The 26,427-nt window shown below is 42.0% G+C and overlaps 1 protein-coding gene across 4 annotated transcripts in view; it reads right to left on the reverse strand.

The window, feature by feature from the left end:
- ZDHHC3 (zinc finger DHHC-type palmitoyltransferase 3) overlaps nt 1-25,434 on the reverse strand; it is a 43,331-nt gene extending 17,897 nt beyond the window's left edge. For 2 of the 4 annotated variants that reach the window (XM_054991182.1, XM_054991185.1), the window contains exons 1-4: nt 24,778-24,988; nt 9,339-9,668; nt 3,728-3,852; nt 1,766-1,862 (exon numbers count right to left, since the gene is read on the reverse strand). In XM_054991182.1, the coding sequence (XP_054847157.1) occupies nt 1,766-1,862; nt 3,728-3,852; nt 9,339-9,644 (528 nt within the window). In that variant the 5' untranslated portion in view covers nt 9,645-9,668; nt 24,778-24,988. The other 2 variants (XM_054991184.1, XM_054991183.1) reach the window with 2 other exon arrangements.
- Nucleotides 25,435-26,427: the final 993 nt, after the last annotated feature.

The following is a 26,427-nucleotide window of genomic DNA, read 5'->3' on the forward strand; positions in this document are numbered from 1 at the left end:
GATTAACTAGGAAACCACAGTGGGGGGTGGGGGGGGGGAGGCACAAATTGGATAAGACTGCCCCAGCTTCCTCTACCACCAGTAATTGATTAACCTGACCTAAGCGAATTAAAATTAAGTAAGCATCTCCCATTTATAGCCATATGTTTTTAATGAAACTATACAGTGGATGTTTCCATGGAAGAGTATACTGTTCCATACCAAAGTTAACAGCAATGTAATCACACTCCCAACTCCTGCTAAGTTTCCTGTGCTACCTTCTTAAGACTAAGGAAATACTTCATTATGAAAAATTGTATACTTAAGCTGGAGAAAGGCAATACTCAGAGAGTTTAATATAACATTTTGTCAAAGATGGTGTGCCAATTTTTTGCTGCAGCTGAAATCCAAGATGGCATTTAGGTCAGACAAACATTATTCTAGTCCCCATGATTAAAGATTCCCTTATCTTCAGCCTCATCTCCTAAATTACTTCAACTAGAGAATGAATAGGCCTATGCATATCCAGTGGAAAAGTACCTGCAGTAAACTGACTGAATGAACAAGAGGTCCATTTTCCCTAACAATACTGAATTATGTGATAAGAGCAGGGGGGGGGGAGAGGAAATCTACTCTTTCACAATGTATGTCATATGATTGGAGTAAATTAAGTGTTCCCCATCTTATTTCAAGTCAGATGAGAGCCTTTTTAACATGGTTAATGTTTGCATCTAGAGACCAATTACCAAATCTGCAACAATATGGAGTAATGTTAGCAAATTATTTTGCTTTGTCAGAACTAGATATGGAAAGAGACAGAGGCAATTTCATCTTACTCTCCATTCCTAAGGTAATACCACGAACAGGTAAGATCATTACTAGCCTGACACTCCAACTCTTCCAAACACAAATTTATTTTTATTTGAATTTACTTCATCTATACACTGCCTTTTCTCTACAATGGGGACGCAAAGTGCCTTACATTATTCTCTTCCCTTCCATTTTATCCTCACAACTCTGTGAAGTAGGTTAGGTTGAGGGTGTGTGACTGGCCCAAGGTCACCCAGTGAGCTGCCATGGCAGAGTGGGGGATCGAACCTGGGCCTCCAGGATTCTAGTCCAACATTCTAACCACTACACCACGCTGGCTTTTTAATCAACTTATGCAGTCTTGAACAGTAGTGTTAAGTGTTACAACAGCAGCGTTATGCATGCCACCAGGGAACAGTACCAACTGACTGGAGAAAGAGAAGCGAATCACACTCTATTGTGGAAGGGGAAAAAATCTCCAGTCAACACACGCACGCACGCGCGCACGCGCGCACGCGCGCACCCAGGGTTTCTAGCCTCTTTGTATTTTCTTGACACATTTTAAAGTTTAAAAAAACAGTATAATTGGACCCCTCCTGTTCTTTTCTTGCTATATAATGAGTAAATTGGGGTTTTTTTACTCCATTAAAACAGCCCAACTACTTTGGCAGACGTGGAGAAAGAGACACACATTCTTTGTTAAAAATCAAACTAACAAACGTGCTGGTCTCTACTATTACAAATTTAAAATAGATGACTTAAGACTATGATAACACACCCTTTAGATGGTTTAATGTTATTCTTCAGTTACATTACTCAAATATGTTGCAATGTTAACTGTCTCTCTTTCCACCAGCAGAAATTCCATTGCAATTATTTTCAAAAACTCAACTTAAGACATTGAGCAAGTCCCACTTGAAGTTTCAGTGCCCTGATCTGAATAAGGTTGAAAAGAAATGCTGAGTGAGCTACTTACCGTAAACAGTACAAAGTACTTTTGGTTATTCTCTCCTACACAGTTGTTAACCCACGGACAGTGGTGATCCATTTTTCGAATACATCTCTTACAAACACTAGGGGGAATAAAGATAATACACTTCATAACTTGATATGGAATCCCATCCACTTAGGAAATTCAAGCCTTTTAGCAATACCACACCATGGGGAAAATATTGCTCCTTGCCAAAAACTGTCATGGCTTTCGAATTACCTAAATTGAGGTTTCTTTCTTTTTTTTTTTTTTACACACAACGTTCTCCATAATTGAAGATATATCTGCTCCGTTAAGAGTAGCATTAATAAGTGATAGACTCTGAAGTAATGCCTTTGAACGGCTCAGACACCTGTGTTTTGATTGCAACAGTTTGAGTACCTCTCAGAGAAATACCCTTAGACTATACATATGGCCCGGCCTCTGTTAACGATGCTTATAAAATTCTCGCACAAAAGAGACCCTTGCGCACACATGCACACGCACGCACACCCTGGCATGTTGAGGTTCCATATTAATGGAAATAGTTATGAGAGAAGAACTTACAGTGTCAAAATCCGTGGTCCTTTTGCAGATTTATTTCAGAATATTAAAAAAATATACTCCCTTGTATACCAATGTATGCATTTAAAAATATTAATTTCCTTGATTTTAAGCTGCAAAAGAATACAACTGTAATCTTGTGCAACACAAAAACAAATCAAAAAGAGTCCAGTAGCACCTTTAAGACTAACCAATTTTATTATAGCATAAGCTTATGCTATAATAAAATTGGTTAGTCTTAAAGGTGCTACTGGACTCTTTTTGATTTTGCTACTACAGACTAACACGGCTAACTCCTCTGAACAAAAACAAATGAACCTCTTTGTTTGCAAAAAAAGTATATTAAAAAAATTCCAGCACACAAGGACTTTCATTTTGTTGTTGCTGTTCATTTATCTTGCAAAAGTGTACAATTGTAGTTCTTCCAACATTAAAACAATAAATTTAACAAAAGGGTTCACAATGAAACATTTTTTCTCCTTCTCTTGTTTGTACAGCGCGCAGGAATGCTGTCACACTTCTGGAGGAAAGGCAACAACAAATAAAAATTCTCTTTCAGGAAAGCAATTTTTTTTAAAAAAAAAATTAAAAATCTTGAAGTAATAATTTTTTTTCTTGTACAAAATCTTCTATTAACTTTCCAAGATTCTCCTTCCATCCCAGAGCATAACTGAGCAGAAACCAAGGCATAACTGAATTAGGGAACAAGAAGGGAGCCATCCTCTGAGAAGCCATTCCTCCCTAACTACCACAAGCAGCAGAAAAAGGGGACAGAAACTGAAAGCAACAGAACGGACCGTCGCATTTCAGGCTGTGCAAGTGGCTGACAGACGTCATTTGCCATGTTACCCTCTGTTTTAAAAAAAGTCTCTATGCAAGTAGAAAACACGCCCATTAAGAAGTGCAGCCTTCTCTCTGTGGTGCTCGTTTTCTAGTTCTGTTGAGGGTTTTTGATTTATTTTTCCCCAAATGGAGGCATCCACCTGCACTTTGTTGAACGCGCACACCAGACTGTTCTGCCCTTTCACTTTACTTGTGCCACATTGTGTCTCATTTATCCTTTTCATCCACGTTGCTCTCTTTGTGTTACAAAGAAATATGTGTGAAAATTAGCACAGGAATAAAGAGGGATGGGACAGACTTCCTTCATCAACAGACCCACTGATGAAGAAAGGATCCAAGCCGCCCCTTGACATAATAGGCCATGGCTTGAAGTGCCTTGGAAAATCCCAGCTGACATTCATCTGAAGGGCAAAGGAAAGCAGGGGGAAAGTCTCATAATAAAAATAAACCACCACAGACTGGGTCATCACAATACCCACAATTAGCCCTCAGTGCACAGAGAAAAGAAAGCAACTCCGATGTCATCAACATGATAGATAACAAGAGGGGATCATTCTGTACCTGCAATGATGTGCTCTGTCGGGTTTGATGCTACAGCATTTTGGACACTTGTATACCACTTGGCCTGGCTTTAGCTGTAAACTCTCTATAAACTCTTTTGTAGCATTACCTTTGGGCACTGCACCCTGGAAAATAAAACAGAAGGCATTTCAGAACACTCACTTTGAATGAGAACGTTCAGCATTAGAGAATCTCTGTATTCAGGGGATCAGCACAGCCTCAGAGCCAAGCTACAAGTGATTCCTTACACAGGTTGGACACTTGTCAGCTTCCCTCAAGTTTTGATGGGGAATGTAGGAATCCTGGTCTTGCAGCTTACAGAAGTTTACAGAGCGGCAGTCTATGGGAGGGAGAACATGCTGTCGGGAGGGGAGTGCAGGCGTTGGGCTCTTGCCAGGCGCCCCCCCCCTTCCCCTCCGCTGTGTGTGTGCATGGGAAGGGGGTTCTGTAAACTTTAATTAAATGGAGAGCCAAGCTGTAAGACCAGGATGCCTATATTTCCCATCAAAACTTGAGGTAAGCTGACAAGTGTCCAACCTGTGTCAGGCGTCACTTGTAGCTTGGCTCTAAGTCTCTTCTACACAGCATTAGACTTTTGTAAATTGAATGCACATACTGAGTCAGACCCCTGGTCTACTCAGCATGTATACTGTCTACTATGGCTCGTGGCAGCTTTCCAGGGTCTCATCATCTACTGCCTGCCATCTTTTTAAAACTGGAGATGCTGGGGACTGAAACTGGGGCCTTCTATCTGCCAAGGAGAGGCTCCACCACTGAGCCATGACCTCAATTAAGAACTGTTGTGAAAGAGCTGGGAACCTTTAAGAGATTTCTTATCACATGCAGCACAACAGCAAACCATCTCCATGAAGAAGAAAACATGACAATGCAACAAATGTACATCACCACCAGATCTAATACAAACTGCCTGGTCCCCTCACACATGATGAGAGGAAGCCAGCCACATACAATGTCAGGGTCTCTACAGGCTTGGGGAGTAGGGACTTGCCAATTAAAAGAACTTTATTAACGTGAAAGGGGGAAAACCTCAAAACAGTCTTTATGTGGTCTGAAAATGATGCAAAAGGGGCAGAATATTGAGGGCCATTGAATTAAAGGTGGGGGTGGGATCAGCCTGATCATGTCTCTGAGAGTTTAGAGAATCCTGAAGGGAGAAGTTTTGAGGGGAATGTATTTCCAAATCGCTCCTCTTCTTCCTTCCTCAAAGACCACCATCTTGTTCCTCCTCCATGAACAGGACTAAATAGTATGGGTTAAACTATACGGGCATAGACTTGAGGTAAACATTAGAAAGTTGGAGCTTCTCAGTTATAACAGCAGTACATTAATTGCTCAAATGTGTAGGGAGGCTGAACCACTTCCTTCTCTGGAGGCTTTCCCTGCCCTTTAACCTTGTGCCTCAATGAACTTAAGAAGTTCTGTAATTGCGCAACATGACCTTCCAACAGTTAATGGGGGAAGCCTTACATATAACACAATATCAAAACGTTTTACATTAAAAAATAGTTTCTTAAAAAAACCCACAATGTCTTTGCATTTTATTAACTGCCTTTTTTAACAGAATATGGTTCATAGTTAAGGGGAGCTACTTTGCAATTAAATTATCTCAGGGAAAAAAAATCTGTAACCCTATCTACGAGATTGCAAAATCGCCTTCCCAAGACAGTGCTTCACCCATGAGGCATCAATAGTATAGAAACAATCTTTACTGGTATTTGTAGATATACATCTGGTATTTAGATAAAGAAAGATGGTTGAAATCTGTGAGAACAACTTTTACTTATTGGATAATCAATGAACCCACTGTATACCTCTTTGCTTGTTTGGTGCCATTCACAGAACTTAGGCAGAGATTGTGAAAAACTGGAATTCCTGTCTGCTTGTACAACTGAAACTGAGGGAACCAAGAAAGTTAAGCACCAGTGCAAGTCCAGCCATACAGTGAAAAAGCCAGGGCATGTCTCATTTAATCAAATGACAGCAAGCTCAAAACACCAGCTCTACAGCCTCAGGGGGAAAAAACATGGCTACCTAAATAAAACAGCCGTACAAAGTTATGAAGTTGAAAAGTCAGCAAGGAGTTGTGGTTCTGCGCTCAATGCAGTGACTTCTTGAGGAAAAAGTTTGCTCCATTGAGGCCAAAGAAGTTAAAGCTCCATACTAAGCAATTTTAGGAAAGGGGCTGAAAATGAAAAGGCCAGTATGATAACACCATCTTTTTACAATCTATGGGCCAAGCTACAAGTGACAAATGACACAAGTTGGACACTTGTCAGCTTCCCTCAAGTTTTGATGGGAATTGTAGGTGTTCTCGTCTTGCAGCTTGGCTCTCTGACTGCTGTCCAATGGACTTTTCAACTGTCACTTGTCCAACATTCTGCCAAGCTGCCTACATTTCCCATCAAAACTTGAGGGAAGCTGACAAGTGTCCAACCTGTGTCATTCGTCTCTTGTAGTTTGGCCCTATGATGCAGCTGCACTTGCAATACTGTGCACAGCTCTGGTTGCCCCATCTTTTCACAGGAGGAAGAGTCACAGAACAAAAGCCACCAAAATGGTGGTGGGCTGGAGCATTTTCCCTACATGCAAATGTGTCCAGTGCTTTTTCTTTCAAGGGGAAAGACAACTGGGAGGGGAAGGAGGCATACTACACAAGGGCTTTTTTTCTGTGATAGATTTAAGTCCACTCAACAGACGACCCAGTGAAATAAGGGCCGTGAGATCTCTGTTGTTTAAGAAAAGATGCAGAGTAGACTTTTAAAGAAAACATTTGGGTAAGTTTCTGAGATTTTATTCTTTTTATAATGTTTGTATCCTCTTGTTCATGTGATTAAATTTATTTATTTACTTCATTTGAACTCCACTTTTCTCCCCAACAGGAATCCAAAGTGGCTTACAATATTCTTTCCTTCTCCATTTTATCCTCAAAACAACCTCATGAGGTACGTGTAAGGCTGAGTGTGTGCGATTGGCCCCAAGTTACCCAGCAAGCTTCCATGGCAGACTGGGGGTTCAAACTTGGGTCTCCAGATCCTCTAACTACGACACCACTCTGGGTGATAGTTTTTGTTGTATTCTGCTTTTCCTGTCACTCAGAGTTTCTCAGGTTTATAAAATTATGACTATGAATGACAGTGGAAAGAGAGCACTCTCTCCAACTTCTGTAACACTAGAACTCGAAATCAACCCAAAAAGTTGATGGGTGGCAGAGAGAGAACAGATAAAAGAAAGTAAAGTACTTCTTCACACAACATGTAATTAACTTGTGGAATTCATTGCCACAAGATGCAAGAACCATAGGCTTGGGGGCTTTAAAAGAAGGCTAAACAAATTCACGGACGAGGGGGCCTAACTGCAGCATTTAGACACAAAGGCAAACAGAAAGTTCCAGGTTCAGAATATCACTGAATCTTTGTTGCCGGGGTTAGCTGTAAGGGTCTTCACAGCCTAGAAATGGGCTTCCAAGGTGCTTTGGAGGAAACAGTATGCTGGATTAGATGGGGATTTTGTCTGATTTTTACTTTCTTAGAAAGTAAAAGTGAACCTGTCTTTGGATCCTATGACTTTCTTCCCTCAAGTCTTCTTCTATCAGAAAAAACTTCCTTCAACAAAGGGTTTTATTTTTCACTAGTGGAAGTTTTCCCCTCTTGAAGGAAGACTTAGTAGAAGAAGGTCATAGTATCTACAGTCTGAAGCCCAATTTCTATGCTCATTTAGCACTCCTTGAAAATGACATGGAAGACTTTTTTGTGCAGTTATGCAATTTTAATAGCATTGCAAAATATGAAGGGGAAAAAAGCATGGGAATGGTGTGGCTGAAACTGCCAAAAGGAAAACAAGAATCTGCTTAATATAAACTGCCGCTGCATCATGTAGTGGCATTTTTAAACGCCAACTAAGGCGAATGCAAGTACTTCCAATTCCTCCACATTAAACAACTCCATCTACCTGCAGAGAAAGAAACATCTGATCCAGAACATCCATAGCTAACGGCAATTTTTATGAGTGTAGCAGATGTACATTGCCTCCAGTAAGCAGCACCTATAACTATGGGTGCACTGAGATAATAATCCTAAGTGGGGTTTACTCCCAGAAAAGGATTCTTAGAACTGTCTTGAGAACAATTTTAACTGGGGCCTAACTGACCCCGGGATCCTTTGAATGAAACCTTCACTCACACAAAACACAAGATTGGAAAACCCTTTGGAACAACTGACCCCTTTACGGTAGTAGTGAATGCATGCAGCATGAAGTGGTCCAGGTTATGGAGGAAATTTTTACATATTTTGTCATCGCTGACCCCAAAGAACTAAGCAACGAAGGCACAGTGTGCTTAACGAAATGGAAAATTCCCATCAACTTGACCAGATAACATTTCTCCCTTTTTCTTCTCTACTACTATTTAAATATTTAAGCCCCAAAATAACACTGTTCAAGGGGGGGAAACTCAGATCCTTTAAACAAAGAATTCAAAGTCAACACTAACAGGAAGAAAATCTACTTATTTAGCAAAATTTTAAAACCATATCCACTTTGTTTTATAGTTAACACACACATGGTTAACATTTTTGCACTAATAACTAATAACTAGTCCTAACGTGAAAAGTAAGCATTTTTAAAGCAAACATTTTTATTCATAATCCAATTAAGTTGTAGTGATACTTGTCTGCAGAGAAAAGCACGCGAGACTGGTTTTTCCAGCTTTTCCGTTTTCCAGGCCATGACATGTCATTCATTGTGTATGTATTGCTGATGGCGGGGGGGGGGGAACACTCTTCACCTACACTGTCCCTCTTTTCTTATAAAAATAAAAACCCAGGATCCCCACAGAATCAGGTTTGCAGCTCCATTTGACAACACATTACTAATAATCAGAACACAACGGTTGTTCACTCTTTTCAGGGCACTGTGCAACACTGGCCAAGCAGAAATCCAAACATGCTCAAGTCTGTAATGCCATCCCAAGAACAAACAGCTAATTCTTAACCATCACAAACAGCTAACATACAAAATGTCCAGTAGCAACTGTTATATGTTGGACAGCCCTACAGAGCAATTTCCACTTAGATATTGGCTGGCATACATAAAAGAGATTAATCCCTCGTGTTCTCTTATGCCAATCATAACTCCTTAACATATTAATGTACTGCAATATGTGGTAAAAAAGAAAAGAAAAAGCAGCTGTGCTTTAAAAAAAATGTCACTCAAGGAAGGTATGTTACTGGAAACACTGCCATTTGGCCAAACTTGGCATCCCTACAATATCTTATTTGATGCTAAATTACCCTAAAAGAACAATTTATTTGCTGCCTTTCCACCTAGATTTATGCTGCAATCCATAGCAGAGTTACTCCAGACTAAGCCCATTGATTTCAATGGGCTTAGACTGGAATAACTCTGCTATGGAGTGCACTGTTAAAGAGCCCTAAAGGCAGAGATCAATCCAAAATAGTAATCTCTCTCTCTCTCTCTCTCTCACACACACACACACACACACACACACACACACACACACACACACACACACACACACACAATTAAAAACAATTAAACAAACAACAAAACAAATAAAGAGAAATGATGCACTGACCGGATCTGTTAGCATAGCTCGCATATGGGAAGCCAGAGCCAGGAATGCCAATGTGTTGAAAACTACTCCATTGATCGCACTGTAAATATAGTCTCTTGACGGAATCAGCATAACAAGGAGGACTACAAAGTCTGCGTAGAAGACCAGAAACCAAGTGACGACTGCACAGGCGATACCACAGCCATCTCGAATAAACCACATTGTTCCTGAGGAACTGCGGGTAGGAGGTGGAATGCACTTATCCGGCTGGAGGTATTCTGGTTTTCTCTCAATATCTCTGAAGCGGTGGACCGGAGAAATCATCATAGGCTATAATGTCCATTCTTGGATCTGAAAAAGAAGGAAAATAAAAAATGATCCACCGCTTTACAAACTTAATTGAGGAGCTTCCCTCTCAACATGCATCTCGTGGGGGAGAATTCCAGACTGCAGAAAAAGGGAGGTAAAAAAAAGGGGGGGAGGGGGTCAGAAAACAAGAAAAGAATGTATGTTATAAAAACCATACATCTACTATCAAATTGAATTTGTATGGATATAACCTTATGGATACTTTAATCCATGGTTTGGAGGATTGCTAACAATCTCTTGACTGTGTGCTCCCTCCTCTCACGTGCTGATATTTTCTCACTCCTTTCTCATCCCTCAGAAACCAGTTTACCACTACACATTAAAAACAATTATGGTTTGTTCAAATTACAGCCCACCAGGAAATCAGAATTACAAACTATAGTTTGATCACACATTGCATTTCTGGTTTGCAGGCAAAAAACTATAGTTTGCTCTGCTTGCATGTGAACCACTACTATTTGAAAAGAAAGAGGAAGGAAATCCAAGCATGCAAGGGGCAGGGGATAGTTAAGTGGTTGGGTAGCAAATCAGCATTCCGTTGGTTCAAATCCTACTACTGCCTTCAGCACAGTAGGTGGCCTTGGTTAAGCCACTCCTCTCAGCCCCAGCTCCCCAGCTGTATTGCGAGGATAATAGTAACACTGACTTTGTTCACTGCTCTGAGTGGGGCACTAATCTTTCTAGAAGAGTAGTATATAAGTGTAGTTATTATTATTAGCTATAAACATGTGTGAATTGAGCCAACATGATCAATTTTGAATTTGAACACCAGGAATGATTTAAAATCTCAATATTTCATAGCTATATCAGGGAATTAAAAGAATATTGTTAACTAAATGAGTTTGTCTAGGAATGCCACGAGTTCTTCTTACTCGACCAGCACACACCTGAGAATGAATTGTAATTCTCTAGCCATTTTGGAGACTGATAAGCGGAAAAATAAAAACATATAATTAAAGGCTATTAAGATGCTTATCAAATGGCTCAGCCACAGTCTAGAACACAAATGTAACCTAAAATATTTTTCACACACAATTTATTCAAGTGGTTCTTAACCTCTAATCCAGTAACATCAACACCAAAACTTTGTCATCAAATACACTGCCCCCCCACAAGCCACACACCTCAATGTTACGTTTGATTCCCTTTACTGTGTGCCATTTTAAGAGTATGGACAAAAATCTAGAATCTGGTTCTCAGGGCAGGGTGAACAGTATAAAACTACCCTCCTCCACTGGCTGTCGGAAGCCATTCTAAGACCAAACAAATGTTTTAAAACTCCCTAATGAAAAATGATACATACATGCTCACTATTTCACATAAAACTAGTATCGAAGCATATGGAAGAATTACTCAGAAATTCAGTCTTTATTCCCCACCCCCACCTCCCGATTAAGCCTACTGAATGTAAAAACCACCATTCCATATAGTCCTTTGTGAAGATTTTATCCCTGATGAGTGAATGGGTTCAACTTACATTGTGGGATGCAGAGGATAAGCCTACCCCTACTACCAGGCACCCAGTATGGAGCAGAAGCCAAGATCAAAAGATAGCTCTGCACTATTTCAGCTTTGCCTGTCCCTGCATGTGGAAAAGAAAGAGCCCTACCTGCAGCCAGCAAGACTGAAACTTCCTTCTCATTCGTCACCCAACTACTCTACCTGAGCCTCACAGGGTCCTACCAGCAGCTCCTTTTCCTCAGCTTCTACCATCGGAGCCAATATGTCTCAGGGCTCAGGAGTCTGTACTATTCTATTTGAAATGTCATTCCTCCTGGAACAGGCTCTGCATCCACACGTGTCGAGCTTTTGGCTTTGCCTCTCAGCCAGAGGAACAATCAGAGAAGCCTTTGCACAGCCAAGGTACAGTGAGGCAAAAGCAATGTGTGCAAAGCAAAGCTTCTCCCCATTATTCTAGCCATCAAAAATAATCTTGACTTCAGCCATTCAATATCAGTGTCTTCCCACAGCCTAACTCTGCATTCACCTCCCCCAAAGTATGTTTTCACATACAGGAGTAGCTTCGGGGAGCCCACCTGCAATGATCTTTAATATGGGATCACTTTGTGGCTTGGGGGGAAAAAAAGCACTACAGCCCAGTTTGTTTTCCTTCTATAAAACTGAAGTACTGGACTGGTTATTTACCAACTGCAGAGCTTGGAGGATGACAGATCTAAGATACTGGGGCTGAGCACTTCGAGCCTGCAAAACAGAGAAGTCTCTAATCAAATTATGCATTCACAAAGAGCAAAGCCTTTTCTTTCCTCTTCTTACTGGAGAGAAATATAAACCTTGGCAGGAGAGCTACTGCTAGTACTTTGATCTTTGGAACACAGTCTCTGTTGAAAACTAGCCTCTGGGTAGAAGCAGTAAACTTTTCAGGGATATTTCAACACTAAGCAGTTATGGAGGACAAATATTTACAGTAATTGAAAGTAGCCAAAAGATGACTGAAATAACAATTCACTTTTAAAACTGGAATCATTGCAGACCCTTTCAACCTGACAACTACCAAGCACTAAGCCACTGATAATATCTACATGAACTGTTAACAACTATGGAGGGGATTCAGAATGCCCTTCCTTATGCGGGCAAACAGATACCATTAGATCTAACTCACTACCAGCACTATTCACAAGAAATAGAATCACTATTCAAAAAATGAACCCCCCAAATTTTTATACACCCTGTCTGCTAAGCTTACTCAGGAGTCCTTGGTAAGGGAAGTACTTTGTCAAAAGCCTTTTAGAAGTTCAAGCCATGTGCCTGGTGGAACAGCTCTGTCTTACAGGCCCAGTGAAAAGATAGTAGGTCTTGCCAGGCGCTGGTCTCAGTAGACGTAGCATTCCACCAGGTGGGAGCCAGGACCGAAAAGGCCCTGGCTCTGGTCGAGGCTAAGCGGGCCTCCTTGTGGCCAGGGGCCACCAACAGCTGTTTATCTCCTGATTGGAGTGTCCTCCAGGGAATATATGGGGAGGGACGGTCCTGTAGATAAATAAATTGTCCAGCATGTTTGAACAATAGTCGTTATCAGAGGCAACAAGCAAACTCCTTTATCAAGAGTTGTTGATTCATGCTGGAGATACATACTGGATACAGAACTTACAAAAAGTGTGCCTGATTAAGACACTTGTTGAATTGCTCAATACATTTTAACAGCATCAGTAAATTCTTTTGCCAGAGGTTCACCTTACTTTACTGGATGATTCTGAATCCTTAACAGGCTGCACCAAATCACAAAGCACCTCCGCTTTGTTGATTGCAGAGACCTGTCAACAGTTTAAAGCTGGCCTATTTATGTATGCATAAGTGTATGTGTATAAAAGACTGTGGGGGATCACTGGAAAAGCATTTAAACAGCTTATACATCAGACCAGGGATGCCTAACTTTCCCCTCAGCCAAAACCAACGGGTAGTTTTGGATCTGAACATGAAGTCATCGCCAACTCTAGCAACTTGATCTGAGAGGGACTAGATTGTCAAGCTGAAAACTTTGTCAAGTCGCTGCTTAGCGGATGCCTCTCCCATCAGAACAGGGCTGTGGGACTATAACCTCCTTCCCAGTGGGAGAGGTGCATTTGTAGCCAGTTCTGAATCAACACCTTGCACATTCCTTTTAACTTGGCTAACACTGCTCTCATAGAGTGCACCATCTGGTGCAAAAGCAAAGTGTGAGGTGGGTGATGATATCCTGAAACCCACACTGTTGCATGCTGTTCAGATTTTTGCTGCAGATGTTTATGCTGCTCTCTTTGCTTACACGCTTTCTGAACTTGGAAATGTATGGGTTGATGGCTTAGTCCTAAAGTGTACTTAATAAAATCCTGGTTTCTAATTAGTTTGCTGTTTGATGAAGGTACATTTGCCCCTTCAGCAATGGGAGGTCCAGGTCACATGTGTGTGCACACACTCATTTGTTTCAGTGAAAGGAACACCACTCATGCAACTGGATCCATTCTGGATATTAGAAATGTCTTGCTCTTTGGTTTTAATATTCCCAAAGCCACCACTATTTTTCATTCATTGCTTTGTAATTTGAATCTTCTCCAAATGGCCTAGTTATTTATAGCCTAATTAACACACTGTCTGCTCCAAATTGCTGTTTCTTAGCTGCATTTTTTAGTAGACTCAGATAAGCATCAGCTTGCGTGTCTATGGAATATTTCATATTTTTGGTATGAAAATTCAGGTGAGGAAAACTTGTGCAAGTCAAAAAAATGGTTTTCATATTTAAGACTAATCGGTGCAATTCACTAATTCCAAGATCAATAAGGTATTAGGATTCTGATGATAATGCTACCCACTAACCCTTTAATGGATATATTTTCTTTTATTTTCTGTTAAAAAAAACCTATTTTGCTTGTACTTCACAGAATTAAGAACTATTTCATATTAAAGGTTTCCCTAGCTCTACAACAGCCAACATTTAAAGTATGCACTGAACACACCCACCCACCCATAAGAAGCAATGACCAGATGTGGCTCACAGCTACATTGCTGCATATTTTTCAATATGTGCAAAAATCACTTGGTCAAAATGTGGCTAGACAGCAGTGTAAAATCCAGGATGTACTTTTTGCCATAAGAGCAGGTTCTTTGGAGAAGCCGCATATACCTTTTCTAAATAAATAAAAATGACACGGAACAGCCAAAACCAGGATACTTTAGCATGACATGTACACTTTGGATCATATGATTCTTGGACATAACAGGTAGACTGGGATGGATCATCGTGGTCTGAATTCAGCCAAGAGAAACAAGAGTCAAGAAACAGGTCAGTGCAACAAGTTCAACAGCTCGTTAGTCATTGATGCAACTAACAATTCCATCACTTGAGAGGCAGAGCAGAAGCTCTGCATGCGCCCATAAAACACTACAAAGTAGGGTGGATGCCTTCATAAACACTGCAGAAGGAGCAAACAACAATATAGTTCAAACCTGTTATGACTTTTGTTCTTAACAGCAGCCCTGCTGGATCAGCACAGAAGGTCCACACAGCCCAGAATCCTGTTTCCGACAGACAGATCTGGGAATCACACAAGCCGGGTATGAAAAGCCTGCCCCATACAACTAAGCAGGAAGTATCCAGAGGCATAAACAGTATCAAGTTTTTCTAATGCCTAATACCTAATTTAATACCTAAACCAAAAGGTTCACATTTATTTAATCACCTCTATCGAATTTTAGATGCTCTCTCTTTTCAAGAAGAAAAAGAGATCAGGTTTGGGTATCTGTCTAGTATCTTCCACAGTGAAGACCAATGAAGACAATTTAACTTCTCTGCAACTTCCTTTAGCCTCCTTTGGCAGTGCTTTGTTACCTGCCTATCCCTGTTGCTCTCCTGGCTGGCTTGCTACTTCTTAAATATGTAAAAAGTAACATGTGTATAGTAATTTGCTCCTTTCCTCTTTGTCAACTTGCATTAGTTTTGACAAGATTTATGTGCCTTTTCATTATCTTCTTTGGGCAAAAACTCACACTTTTAAAACAGAAGCCATCTTAACTAGTGTAACTGCTTTTGACTTTGCCAATAATAGTTCTCCAAAGCACTATATAAAATAGCAACCAGGAGACCCAAATCTCAGTTGAGAAGGCAACAAGGCTATACTTCATTACCCTCATGTTGTGCACACTTAGAACACAGATATGGGGATCTGCAGTCATGAAGATTCTATGAAAACAATCAGCATCATAGAAAAGAAACAACACCATTCCAGCATTTTTTTCTCATCCTGCTCAGAACCATTTATAGGTATCCCCCTAGGACAGAGACACCAGCCGTGATCCTCCCTTCCTCCAGCTAGGAACGCAAGGACGATGCACTACACACAGCTAAGCATGGGAGTCATTTATGTTCTCTGCATAAAACTTGGACTGCTGCAAACCTCCCCCCATACCATCACTCAGGCAACATCTCTCTTGTGTATTTGGCCCAACAACCCTCTCTCCCGAGCAGCCTCACAGAACAGCCCCCAAATACAGCAGACAATCTCAGTGCAGTTCTGTCTAAGGGATGGGTGAGCACTGACTAAGTGGCTGCACTATGTGCCCCCATAGCTCGTCTCTACAGTGTGGGGACTCCTGGGGGAGGGGCAGAGATAGAGGAACTGGGGAAGCCACTCTCAAATCAACAGCAGAGTGCTTGAACCATGTGCTCTTTGTTAGTACTGCTGTGTCTCTTTTTAGCCCTTAACAGGCAGTCCTCCAACGGGGCAAAGGTAACGAGAGACTTCATTCACAGCTCAGAACCACTTACCTGCTGAAACATAAAATACATGGATATCTTGCTGTTCTGCTGGGTGGTTCCTAACTCTCTGGTTCTAGACTCACTCCCACACCACTGGAAGCTGCTTAATGGGATGTTGTTTGCCCAGCACAGCTGTACTTACTGTTGGCACACATTGATACAGACAGCTTAACTTGAGATTCTTTGATACAGACAGCTTAACTTGAGATCTGTCCCTGCAGCTTTCAAAGGCACAAAAGCCTTGCTGCTCCAAGACAGAGGGCAACCCATCTATGTAACATATTCAGAACTCCCTTCCTGATGTTTTTCAATAAATGTGTTGATCATTTCACAGCTGCATCTCTCTTAATGGGGCTGTTTTTTGTAACTTGTAAGTTTTAGAGTGAATATAATTTTTTTTTGTTTTAAGATTCATGTTTTCTCCTATACATAGCCTGTTTGATGTATAATATCCAAAATGTGTCCAGGGATTTTTGGTTCTGGATATACTTTTACCTGCTCAGTGATTACTGACTTTTTACTAAGTTCCTTAATTCTGCTTTTTAATAGAAAATTATTGTTCTTGTTTTTTAATCACATTCTTATAGACACCCCTGAAAAAGCATATGCATAACATGTAGGGCCAACTACAACTGAATAAAATGATTTTTCTTTCCAATACACCATTGCGCTCTCTCCCTCTGACAAAGGGCGCTTTGGCTCTAGAAAGCTCATATGCTGGAAATCTAGCTGGTCTTTTAAGGTGCTACTGGACCTGGATCTTGCTCTTCCATTGCAGATCAACACAGCTATCTGCATAAAACACACTCTCTTTCTCTCTCTGCCTTTAGTGGTCTCTTCTCCTGTATATAGAGATTTGTCTATCTGCTTCTTACCAACCTCAGCTGTCTTCAGAATGAGATTTGTACTGAGGGTGCGGTGGGGCCGAGAGGGTACTTCAATGTTTGCCCAATTATGCTCTAGCAAGGGAGAAAGACTTATTTATTTCTGCTTACATTCTTTATAGTCCACCTTTGTCACTAAGACTCGAGGCGGATTACCCAGTACAAATCAACACAATCAATGGCTCATACATTCAGTAACAGCGCAATAGGGTATGGATTGCAGAAATTTAAACACAAACAGAAATCCAAACACAGAACTGAAACAAAGCACAAGCAATTAGACAGTGTATTATATGACTCAGAAGCTCTCCAGTAGTATAGTATAGGTCGCACCCTCTGTCCCTTAACCAAAGCATCTCTCTAAACTTTCCCCTTACTGTACAGCTCTCTTACCTGTGTAAAAAAGCCCTCCTGAACAATTCAGTTTTGCACAGTTTGCTGAAATCCAGGAGAGTGGGACACCCCCTCCCCCAACCTCAGCAGGCAGGCTGAGCAGACTTGTCAGGGTTCACAATCTACCCATTACTGCTGGTGTATGATTACTCATGCAGCCTGCATGACAGGGAAGACAGATGGAAAGCAAGGGTTGCTGGGATGAATAGTAGCAGGCAGCAGAAATGAACCTCCTGAATGCAATAAAAGGGTGGATGCATGGAAAGATGCTAAACAAAGTAACTGGAGTCTGAGTCAGCCAATCAACGTGAAGGGTCCATCCTCAGTGACTGGGTGTGAAAAATCTCAGCTGCACTTGGGACTTATTCCAGGGCTGCCCTATGCACAACTTGTACCAGGGTTTCATGCATATTAATTCTGTACTTTTCCACAATGCACTTTCTCTCTCTATACACACACGCATGCAAGAACACACACACACACGGCTGGTTTTGACACCTGAGCTAATGGGCTTCCATATATGTGTGTGTACATATGACTGGTTTCAACATCTGGGCTCCCTGTGTACTGAACTGGGCGTACGGTTAGAACAATAACCTGCAGTGAGTTATAGCTTCAAGTCCTGCCTCCTCCTCCTCCTCTTCCAGCTTTTCTGCCAATCAGCTTGTTGCTGATCAAAATTTGAGCGTTGCCTTATTCCCAGATTCCCCCTTGGTGGGACCTGAATGCCCCCCGCCCTGTCCCTTGCCTGAGTGCTTTTCTGGCGTGTATGGTAAGAGGATGACAGGAATTCCTTCTGTGCCTATTCTATGTTCTCTTGCTGCTGGGCAAGCATCAGTGCTCCTTGGGGCATTCTTGAACTGGAACTGGAACTTGAACTGTTGCCTGGGAGAGACCGTGGTCTTCCTGCGGGATTTTCTTTAACAAACAAGCTGTAGAGGTATCTGGGTGCCAAAGCTGAAGTGACCATTTTATTTAGATATTTATATCCTACCCATCTCCCTAACTGGACCCTATGTTTACAACATAGTGCAGTTGGATCTTTTTTACTAATTTCTTTTCTCTATTGACAGAGTACAGGTTACCAGCTAGGTATATCACAGCTGCATTGCATCACCGTTGATCACATATGTATCAATATTCAGGATTTAGGACTGAGTTTCCTGCACTCTATGACTCAAGCTACCAGCAATCAGGTTCATACAGTTTTTCTCGTTGCAATTTAAACTCAGTTGTGAAATACAACCGGTTCAGAAGTTGGCAGCAGAATGGAATCTGCAAACAGAACGAAGGACGGGTTCACTGTGAAATTACGCATTTCAGTGTGACACCTTACATGGTATTATTATAGTAAACAGGATTTTGAAGACCATTGCCAGTGGCTGGGTGTTATAAGCAGTTTTAAACTATTTCAGTCAATTGGACAGAACAAAAAAAATTCTCAGAATACCATTGCAGAAAGGCTCAAATATCAGTATTCAAGTCTGGGCTTTGTTTTGTCTTATGGTACTAGACCAAAAAGGAGACAGTGAATCTAAGTGTTCAGACAAATATGAACAAGACTGGAATTCTGTACCTTCAAGATGTGTGTACTCTTAGGAGTAATTATCCCCAGACATCTTGGAAACAGCTCCTCCAAAAATATCAAGGCAGCAAATCAAACTATGTAAAAATTGGAGGAAGACACTGCTTACGCTAACAAAATTGAATTAATTGTCATTGGGGAAAATTAAAAGTACCGTGCAAATTACAGAAACATAATTATCTTTAAAGACTCTAAGTATAGAAAGATGCTAAAGGATTTTCCTTGCTCTTGACCAACATTACCTTTTCGTATTTGTGATGACAAAGTTATCTTTATTACTTTGACTGGTCCCAAGATAACATTTGTAAATAAAATCCATTCTCAGCAAATAATCTTGTGACAAATCCATTCTCAGCAAATAATCTCGTGACAATAGACAGAACATATATGTTATTGCACGGTGACTAGTTTAAACAAAAGACGTATATTTCTGAAGTGCTTGAGCTGAAATATTAATAAGTGAAATTGCCTAAGGAAAAACCTAGGTGGGAATCTTTGAAATTCAAAGTCAAGCTTCATCTCTCTCTCCACATTAGCATTTTCACCGTGCAGACTGCACAGGAAAAATGGTTATTAATTTGGCAAGCTATAAGGAATTGTTCCACTGAAAAAGAAATCACAAGTCCCACTTGTATATATCTACAGCAGAAAAAAAATTGATGGAAATCTAGAAAGAGAACTAGTTTTATTACACAGTAACACAAATATTTCATTTCTGCAATGTATAGGACACAGCTTGATCTTAATTCTGCTACATTTGCTAAGTCTCAGTTGCAATGCATTTCAAGTATATTAAACCAGGTGTGCAGCTCAAGTCATCGGGATAAATTTTCAGAACTAGAACTGAATTTTATTTGTGCCAAATTTTAACCCTAAGAGTCTGCCTGCCTGACAAGAAAGAGTTTGAAGAGAGCAACTAATATCTTCAAAACACTCTGTGAATTATTCAATTACTTTCTAAGAACGCGTAGGGCAGTAATAAGTGTGATTAATTGCAAACTAGAGCTATCTACCATCTTGTCCTCCACATAACAGAGTACTTCATTCTGAACCCAGAACAATCTCATTCAACATGTATATATTGGCCCACACGAACATATATACTAAGTATATATAACTACAAGTTGAAGTACCTTTGAGAACTGAAAACAGGGAAAATCAAAGATAATGGAAATATAAAGTATATCCTGGCAACTGGAGTGCTAATCATATATCAACATAATAAACAGCGAAATGGGAAGCAATTTACCCTTTGTGGTGAAATGATCTTTATGCAAGCCATGAGATACTAAAATCTGTTGCAATATCACATAGTAACTATCCTTTAAAACTACTATTCAGGTGCATCAGCTGTAAAATGAGAGCTGAAATACCTAAGGAGGCGAAGCACTTGTCCAGGACACAGTTTCTGCACTATTCACTCAAGCAAGAGCTCGAGGGGAGGGCATACTACACAAGGCTGAGGTTTGTGCAATTGTATGCATTTTCTACTTAGCTTTGTATACCAAACCTGCTGGTCTCCTATTTGGACCGATACAAAGATCACAGCCGCTGTTGTGGGGTTTGTGGAGATCAAGTAGGCTAAAACAGAATAGCTAATTCTGACAAGTCCAGAGGGGTTAGTCCTGTTAGTCTTGTTGCTGCAGAATTAAACAGGAATTGAGCGGCAACTGAAAAAGACTAACAAACTTGATCCCAGCTTTTGTGTGTTAGTTCACTTGATGAGACACAATCTAACACTAACAGTGAAATCCTAAGCAGAGTTACCCCAGTCCACTTAGGATTTCACCAAAAAGTACCTTCTGCCCAACAGCAAAAACACATACTAGCTTTTTCCTTGTTTTTAATGCCAGATTCCCTTATATTTCCTTACAACTGGCCATAACGGCTACATGACGCAAACCACTGAAAAGCAACATCAATGAGAGATGGCATAGGTGAGTGACGGGTTGACTTAGAAAATTTCAGTGTCACTTCTCCAAAGCAATGGTCAAGGTAGCTTACAAAGTCAATTGTACAGACTCTAGATAGATATTTTTCAGATATGACAACAGAGAGAACAGCATATTCTTACAACTTCCTTAGCCCAGGAATGCATCTTCAACTGTCACACAGTTCCCTTGATGAAGTTATTTATATCTTGAAAAATGTTGGGGTTTGATTATTAATAAATTATTATAATTTTTCACAATTTCCATAAATGCGAATAAATCATTGAACAGCAAGTCTTTGACTTCTTTGCCAGAATCAACCTATAGTTTCAAAGTGAAAGAAAGAACAGCAAGCCTCCCCCCGCCCCAAAACAACTAAAAAACAAACAATTTTGTGGTAAGTAGGCAGCAGGCCAATTCATTCTGAATGCTCATGATATGCTATCAAGGGAGGACAGGGAGGCAAAAATAGATTTGGAAAAGAGCCACAGTCTGCCCCGAGACAAAGGGGGAAGGAAAAAAGAGCAGACTCATGCCTGCCACTCACAAAGCTGGGGCCATTGTGTTGCACTCACCCTGCATAGGCTGCCACTTGCTTGGGGCTGGGGTAGTCTTGGTATGGGGTCAGCCCCACATGCCACCAGCCCACTGAGAGCTGCTGTAGCACAGTGGTTAAGTGGTTCAGCACTGAATGAGCACTCTACTGGTTCAAATCCCACTACTGGCATGAGCTTAGTAGGTGGCCTCGGGTAAGCCACTCTCAGCCCCAACTGTATTGTGAAGATAATAATAACAACACTAACTTGTTTACCATTCTGGGTGAGGTGCTAAACTGTCAAGATAAGTGTTGTTGTTGTTGTTGTTGTTATGGTTCACTGTGCTGCTTTGGTTCCGAAATCCTCTGTCATACTTTTAGTTTATCTTCCATGACCAAACATTGTTTCAAGTTCAGGATGTCTGTTGGACTGGCTAAGATATTTAATGCTGAATCTACCTGACCCAAACGCATTCAAAAACCAAAGATTTTTTTAAACTGCCAGTTCAGTAGAAAGAACAAGGATGATCCAATATCTTGTGGAGTGCAGATAGCCTAGCGCTTTGAAATACTGCTGGGGGAGGGATCCAGATACGGTCAGGTTACGCGAGGACCAATTATGCTGAGGCAATGCTCCTGTCCCGTGTTATGGATCACATCTCTCTTTGCAGCTCTGTCTACACAAGTACAAGATACAGTCAAAGCAAACAGGCACAGCTTAGAAAGACATAAAACTGAACTCACTGCAGAAGTGAGCAGTTTTCACAGAAGCAGTTTCCTAGATTAGAACCACCAATTAAAAGAGCAAATAATTGAACAAACTAATGTAAAAGACAGACAAAAACCAAGAAAGGAAGCTTGTGGCACTTTAAAGACAATAGATTTATTATGGCATACGTTTGAGTGCATCTCACAAAACGGGCTCTAGTGTGCGAAAGTTGATGCCACAACAAATCTGTTGGCCTTTAAGCCAATCTCCTCTTGGCTTCAGGTGAATAACTAACACACCTTTGGAATTCATAACCAAACTGTTATTAACTAATCCCAAAACAGAGGAAACTTTTCTTGGCTGTGTTACAAAAGAATACAACAAAGCCTTTTATAAGATAGAAAAGCACAGATGTAAAAGAACTGTTATCAAACACTTAATGCAAAAATTCTCCATTTTAAACAGAAGTGCTGCATTCAGTCCCTTTGCAAAAGTGTTACAGTAACTTTGCGCATATATAGCTTACTTTGGGCTTCAAAACATTTAATATTTCTAACCATCAGACCAGCATTCTCCACTTTTCAATGTGGAACAGCAAAGAATTTAAGATGGTTAAACATGCTATTTATTATAAAAATATGTTTAATGACAACAAACTTTTGAGGAGTTGGTGACTAGTAAATTATATGCTTACAAATCAAAATCTGAATACTGCTTCAGCATCCTAAACTCAGGATTATGGGTCCTTCTAAAAACTACTGCTTTACCACTGTAAATATACTTGGGTTATTGAATCATTTCTACTGCTATCAAAATGCTGTCAGTTCAAGTATTAGGGAAACAACTTACATATAAAACAGGTTTTAAAAACAACATGGCATTTTGATCAGGACCATTTTTATTTATTAGAGAAAAGTCTGCTGCTGAATCCATTAAATGGCATAAAACCTGTAAATGTCAAATTAAGAGAGAGACTGTTGTTTTATTACAGTTAATTCCAACAGGATAAACCGCAATACTAGCATTGCAAGTATTTGCTCATGCCCTCAGAAATCACAGTAACTTCATAGACCCTCACATTCAGCAACTGGTTTGTATATTAGCTCTCTACAATAGAGATGGGCACGAACCGAAATACGAACCAAAGTTTCGCACGAACCAGCGGTTCGTCAGAGCCCATCTCTGATGAACCGCCATGAACTTTAGGCTGGTTTGTTTGGTTTGGTTTTTGGTTTGTCACCACAGCCTGGTGCTGATCAATCAGTTTCCTAGGCAATAGAGGATGGACTTCCTGCAGACCTTCTGCTGGCCCAGAAGTGGCCTTCTGCTGGCCCGGAAGTGACGATTTGCTGACCTGGATATGACATTTTCACAAACCAAATGAACCGGTTCACGAACCGAGGCAGGTTCGTGAAAGTTCATGGTTCATGAAATGCGACGAACCATGAACCTCACAGTTCAGTTTTTTCCTGGTTCGTACCCATCTCTACTCTACAGTGGAACACAATATTACATGACAAGAGTGTGGCCAAAGTGGAAATCTTATCCCAGTTAAACTTTGTTTTTTCTTCATTTTTACGTATTTCCTATATGCAAATGCCACCTCCTCCTGAAATGACAGGTCAGATTTAACATTTCCTCCCCTAATGCTGGATTTCCACTTGCAATACAGCAGCATATTAGATAAGGATGTCACAGAATGTGCGCTTGGATCCTACAGCAGCCTTTTGTTCAATGAACTCAAAGGCAGCATATAATGTTCTGAACTCCACACATGCATACTTTTAAATCTAACCACACTCCTCTGACTAAGACACAGTGATGGAACCGTCACTCAACTAATGTCATGGCTCAAGAGGAGTTTGGAGGCAGGTCATTTGGGTCCAACATTCTGCACCACTGGGGTTGACTGCTAAAGGGGCCAGGTTCCAGAATCAGGAAGTAAATAGGTTTGGCTTCTGGCAAAGGGAAATTACCAAGGCAGCCACAGCAAAAGGGTCACAAGCTTCAACCCCGGCCATTTGTGGGGATCTTTATACCCTTTCAAAGATGCCATCTTGAAAAAAAGTGTTTTGTTTTTAAAGCATGCTGAAGAGTTCCAGATCACAGGGAAGCAGATGCCATGCCACCACCTGATCACACAAAAGCTGGCCAGTCTGGATACATTCATGCCAGATGGAAGCACTTGGTATTATTTACGGTTTGGTCACGGACCATTTGCGGGGGTTTGTTTGTTAGGCTGGACCGAGGCTCGCAACGCTGAAGGGCATGCCTACAGTGCCCAAGGCTCGCAAGTTACAAGAGACACCACGCGGCGCCGTTAGCGGACTCTGCCCTCAATCCGGTCCCTGCCTCTACCGTGTGAACGTGGCTGGGCTCCGCTGGGGCACTCGCCTTCCCCACGTCGAGGCACCTTGCAAATTCTGAGGGGGCGCAGCGGCCGTCCGTTACTAGGCGCGGACGCATCGGCTCCGGCCAGCCCCTGCGAGCGCTCCGTCGCCTCCTTCCAACAGGAACCAGCCGAGCAGAGGTGCCCGGGCCGGAGAGGGCAGCGTTCTCCGCCCACCCCCTCGGCGACCCCGGCTTCACCTTGCGAGCAGCAGCCCCGCTGCACACCGCGAGCCACCCTTCGCCCTCCTCCCGTCTCCACACACGGCCACCGACCTGTCTGCTGGGTCCGGCCCCGGAATTGCCTCCGCGAGAAGCCCGAGGGGACCGGCTGCCGCTGCCCCCGGGCGCCTGTTTGGCCCGAACGCCGGGAGGGGACGCAGCCCGCTGGCTCGGCTGCTGCCCTCCCTGCCACCTACCCGAGGCTGGTGCTGCTGCAACGCGCCGGCCGCCCCCGCTCCGCGCCTCAGCCTTCCAGCGCCCAGCGCGACGTCCCTTGCGCCCCTGGCGAGCCAGGGCGCGACGCCAGGCCGCGGGGGCGCGGGGCTCCGCGGCGGAGGCGCCTGCTAGGGCTCGGCTCTGCCCGCCATTCGCGCGCCAGGGAGAGACCGGGAAGCCAGCGACGCACGGCCTTCGCCACGCCCTCTCCCGCCGCTTCCTCCCGACCGGAACGCCTCCCTCCCGAGAGCGCAGCCCAGCCGCTCCTGCGGCAACCGGAGAGGCGCTGCCAGCCCAGGCCGCTGCGCCGCCTCCCGCCGGGCCGTTTGTTCGCCTTTCTCGGGGACGACGCCAGGCTCGCCCCTGCGCCCCCGATTCCCAACCCAGGCCAAGGTTCGAGTCCAGGGGCACCTTAAAGACCAGAGATTCCAGAGTCAAAGCTCCCTTCTTCAGATATCCCTAACCTACTTGGAAACACCACCCATTTCTCTTATTTTGATTACTACCACCAAGTCATTTGGCCGGCCGCTGTTGGAAACAGGAAGCTGGATTTGCTTTACCTTTCTCGACCAATTGAAGCCACTGGGCTTCAAAGGGTGCATCTCTGTTTAGGAGCGCCCCATGCACAGACAGAGGCCTGACCCTTCTGCATTCCAGCAATGGCCCACGTTGCGACTAGTTACGGAAGGGGCTGGCACATCGGTGCTGCAGATCCTTTGATCTGTGTAACATTAAGTAAAGTTGGCCATTTTATTATCCCAGGTAATGGTGTCACCTCTACTTGTTCCACATCAGCCAGCAAATAACCTGAAAAAGGTCTGCAATTGTCTAGTGGGTATTTCAGAAGGACTGGCCACTTCTGGATACCTTTGAGAAAAATTAACAGTGCAATCCTAAAAACAGTTTCCTAGGAGTAAACCCCAGTGAGTGGTTTGATTCCAAGCAGACCTGTTTAGGATTGCTCTCGGTATTGCCAATATTAAAACAGTTACACAAAGCTAATGTACACATATATGCAAAAGCATCAGCCCTAACTAGAAAAACCTGGCATCCCTATTTGAAATTTCAGTTCACTGAAACTATGCACAGTGTTTGGAATGCAACTTTTCTAAGTGTCGAGGTATTGTTTTCCTACACTACAACATTGTTTCAAGCACCAGAAAAATATACCAAATGAGAGTATTACAGCGTATTCAAAATTCCTTTGTGCCATTATAAAGGCCACAACACTATGCACACTAACTTGGAAAGATTTGTTTCTGAGTAAGCAGTTTAGAAGTGAAATAAGAATGCCATTAATCAGAAGTTAACGCTGTCCTAAATATTCAGTTCATTCATGTGATGCTATCCAAGAGCAAAAGCAAACCATCTATATTCATTATCAGGTGTCTACATATTTCCATACTTCCTACTAGGTGCTGGCTTATACTTGATATTCAATTGGCTTTCTTCTCAAAGGCCCAAAAAGCAAAATGTCTTGCATTAGCAGCAGACCCATTACCTTTGTTTACTACGTACTGACTTCTTCCAGTTTGAAATATTCTGAACGTACATTGGTACCACGTGCTGTATTCCTTGCTTTAAGAAAATCTTTATTATCGGGAACAAACCCACATACTTCACACACCTCA

Source organism: Eublepharis macularius, chromosome 11 (genome assembly GCF_028583425.1).
Source record: "Eublepharis macularius isolate TG4126 chromosome 11, MPM_Emac_v1.0, whole genome shotgun sequence".
Classification (NCBI taxonomy): Eukaryota; Metazoa; Chordata; class Lepidosauria; order Squamata; family Eublepharidae; genus Eublepharis; species Eublepharis macularius.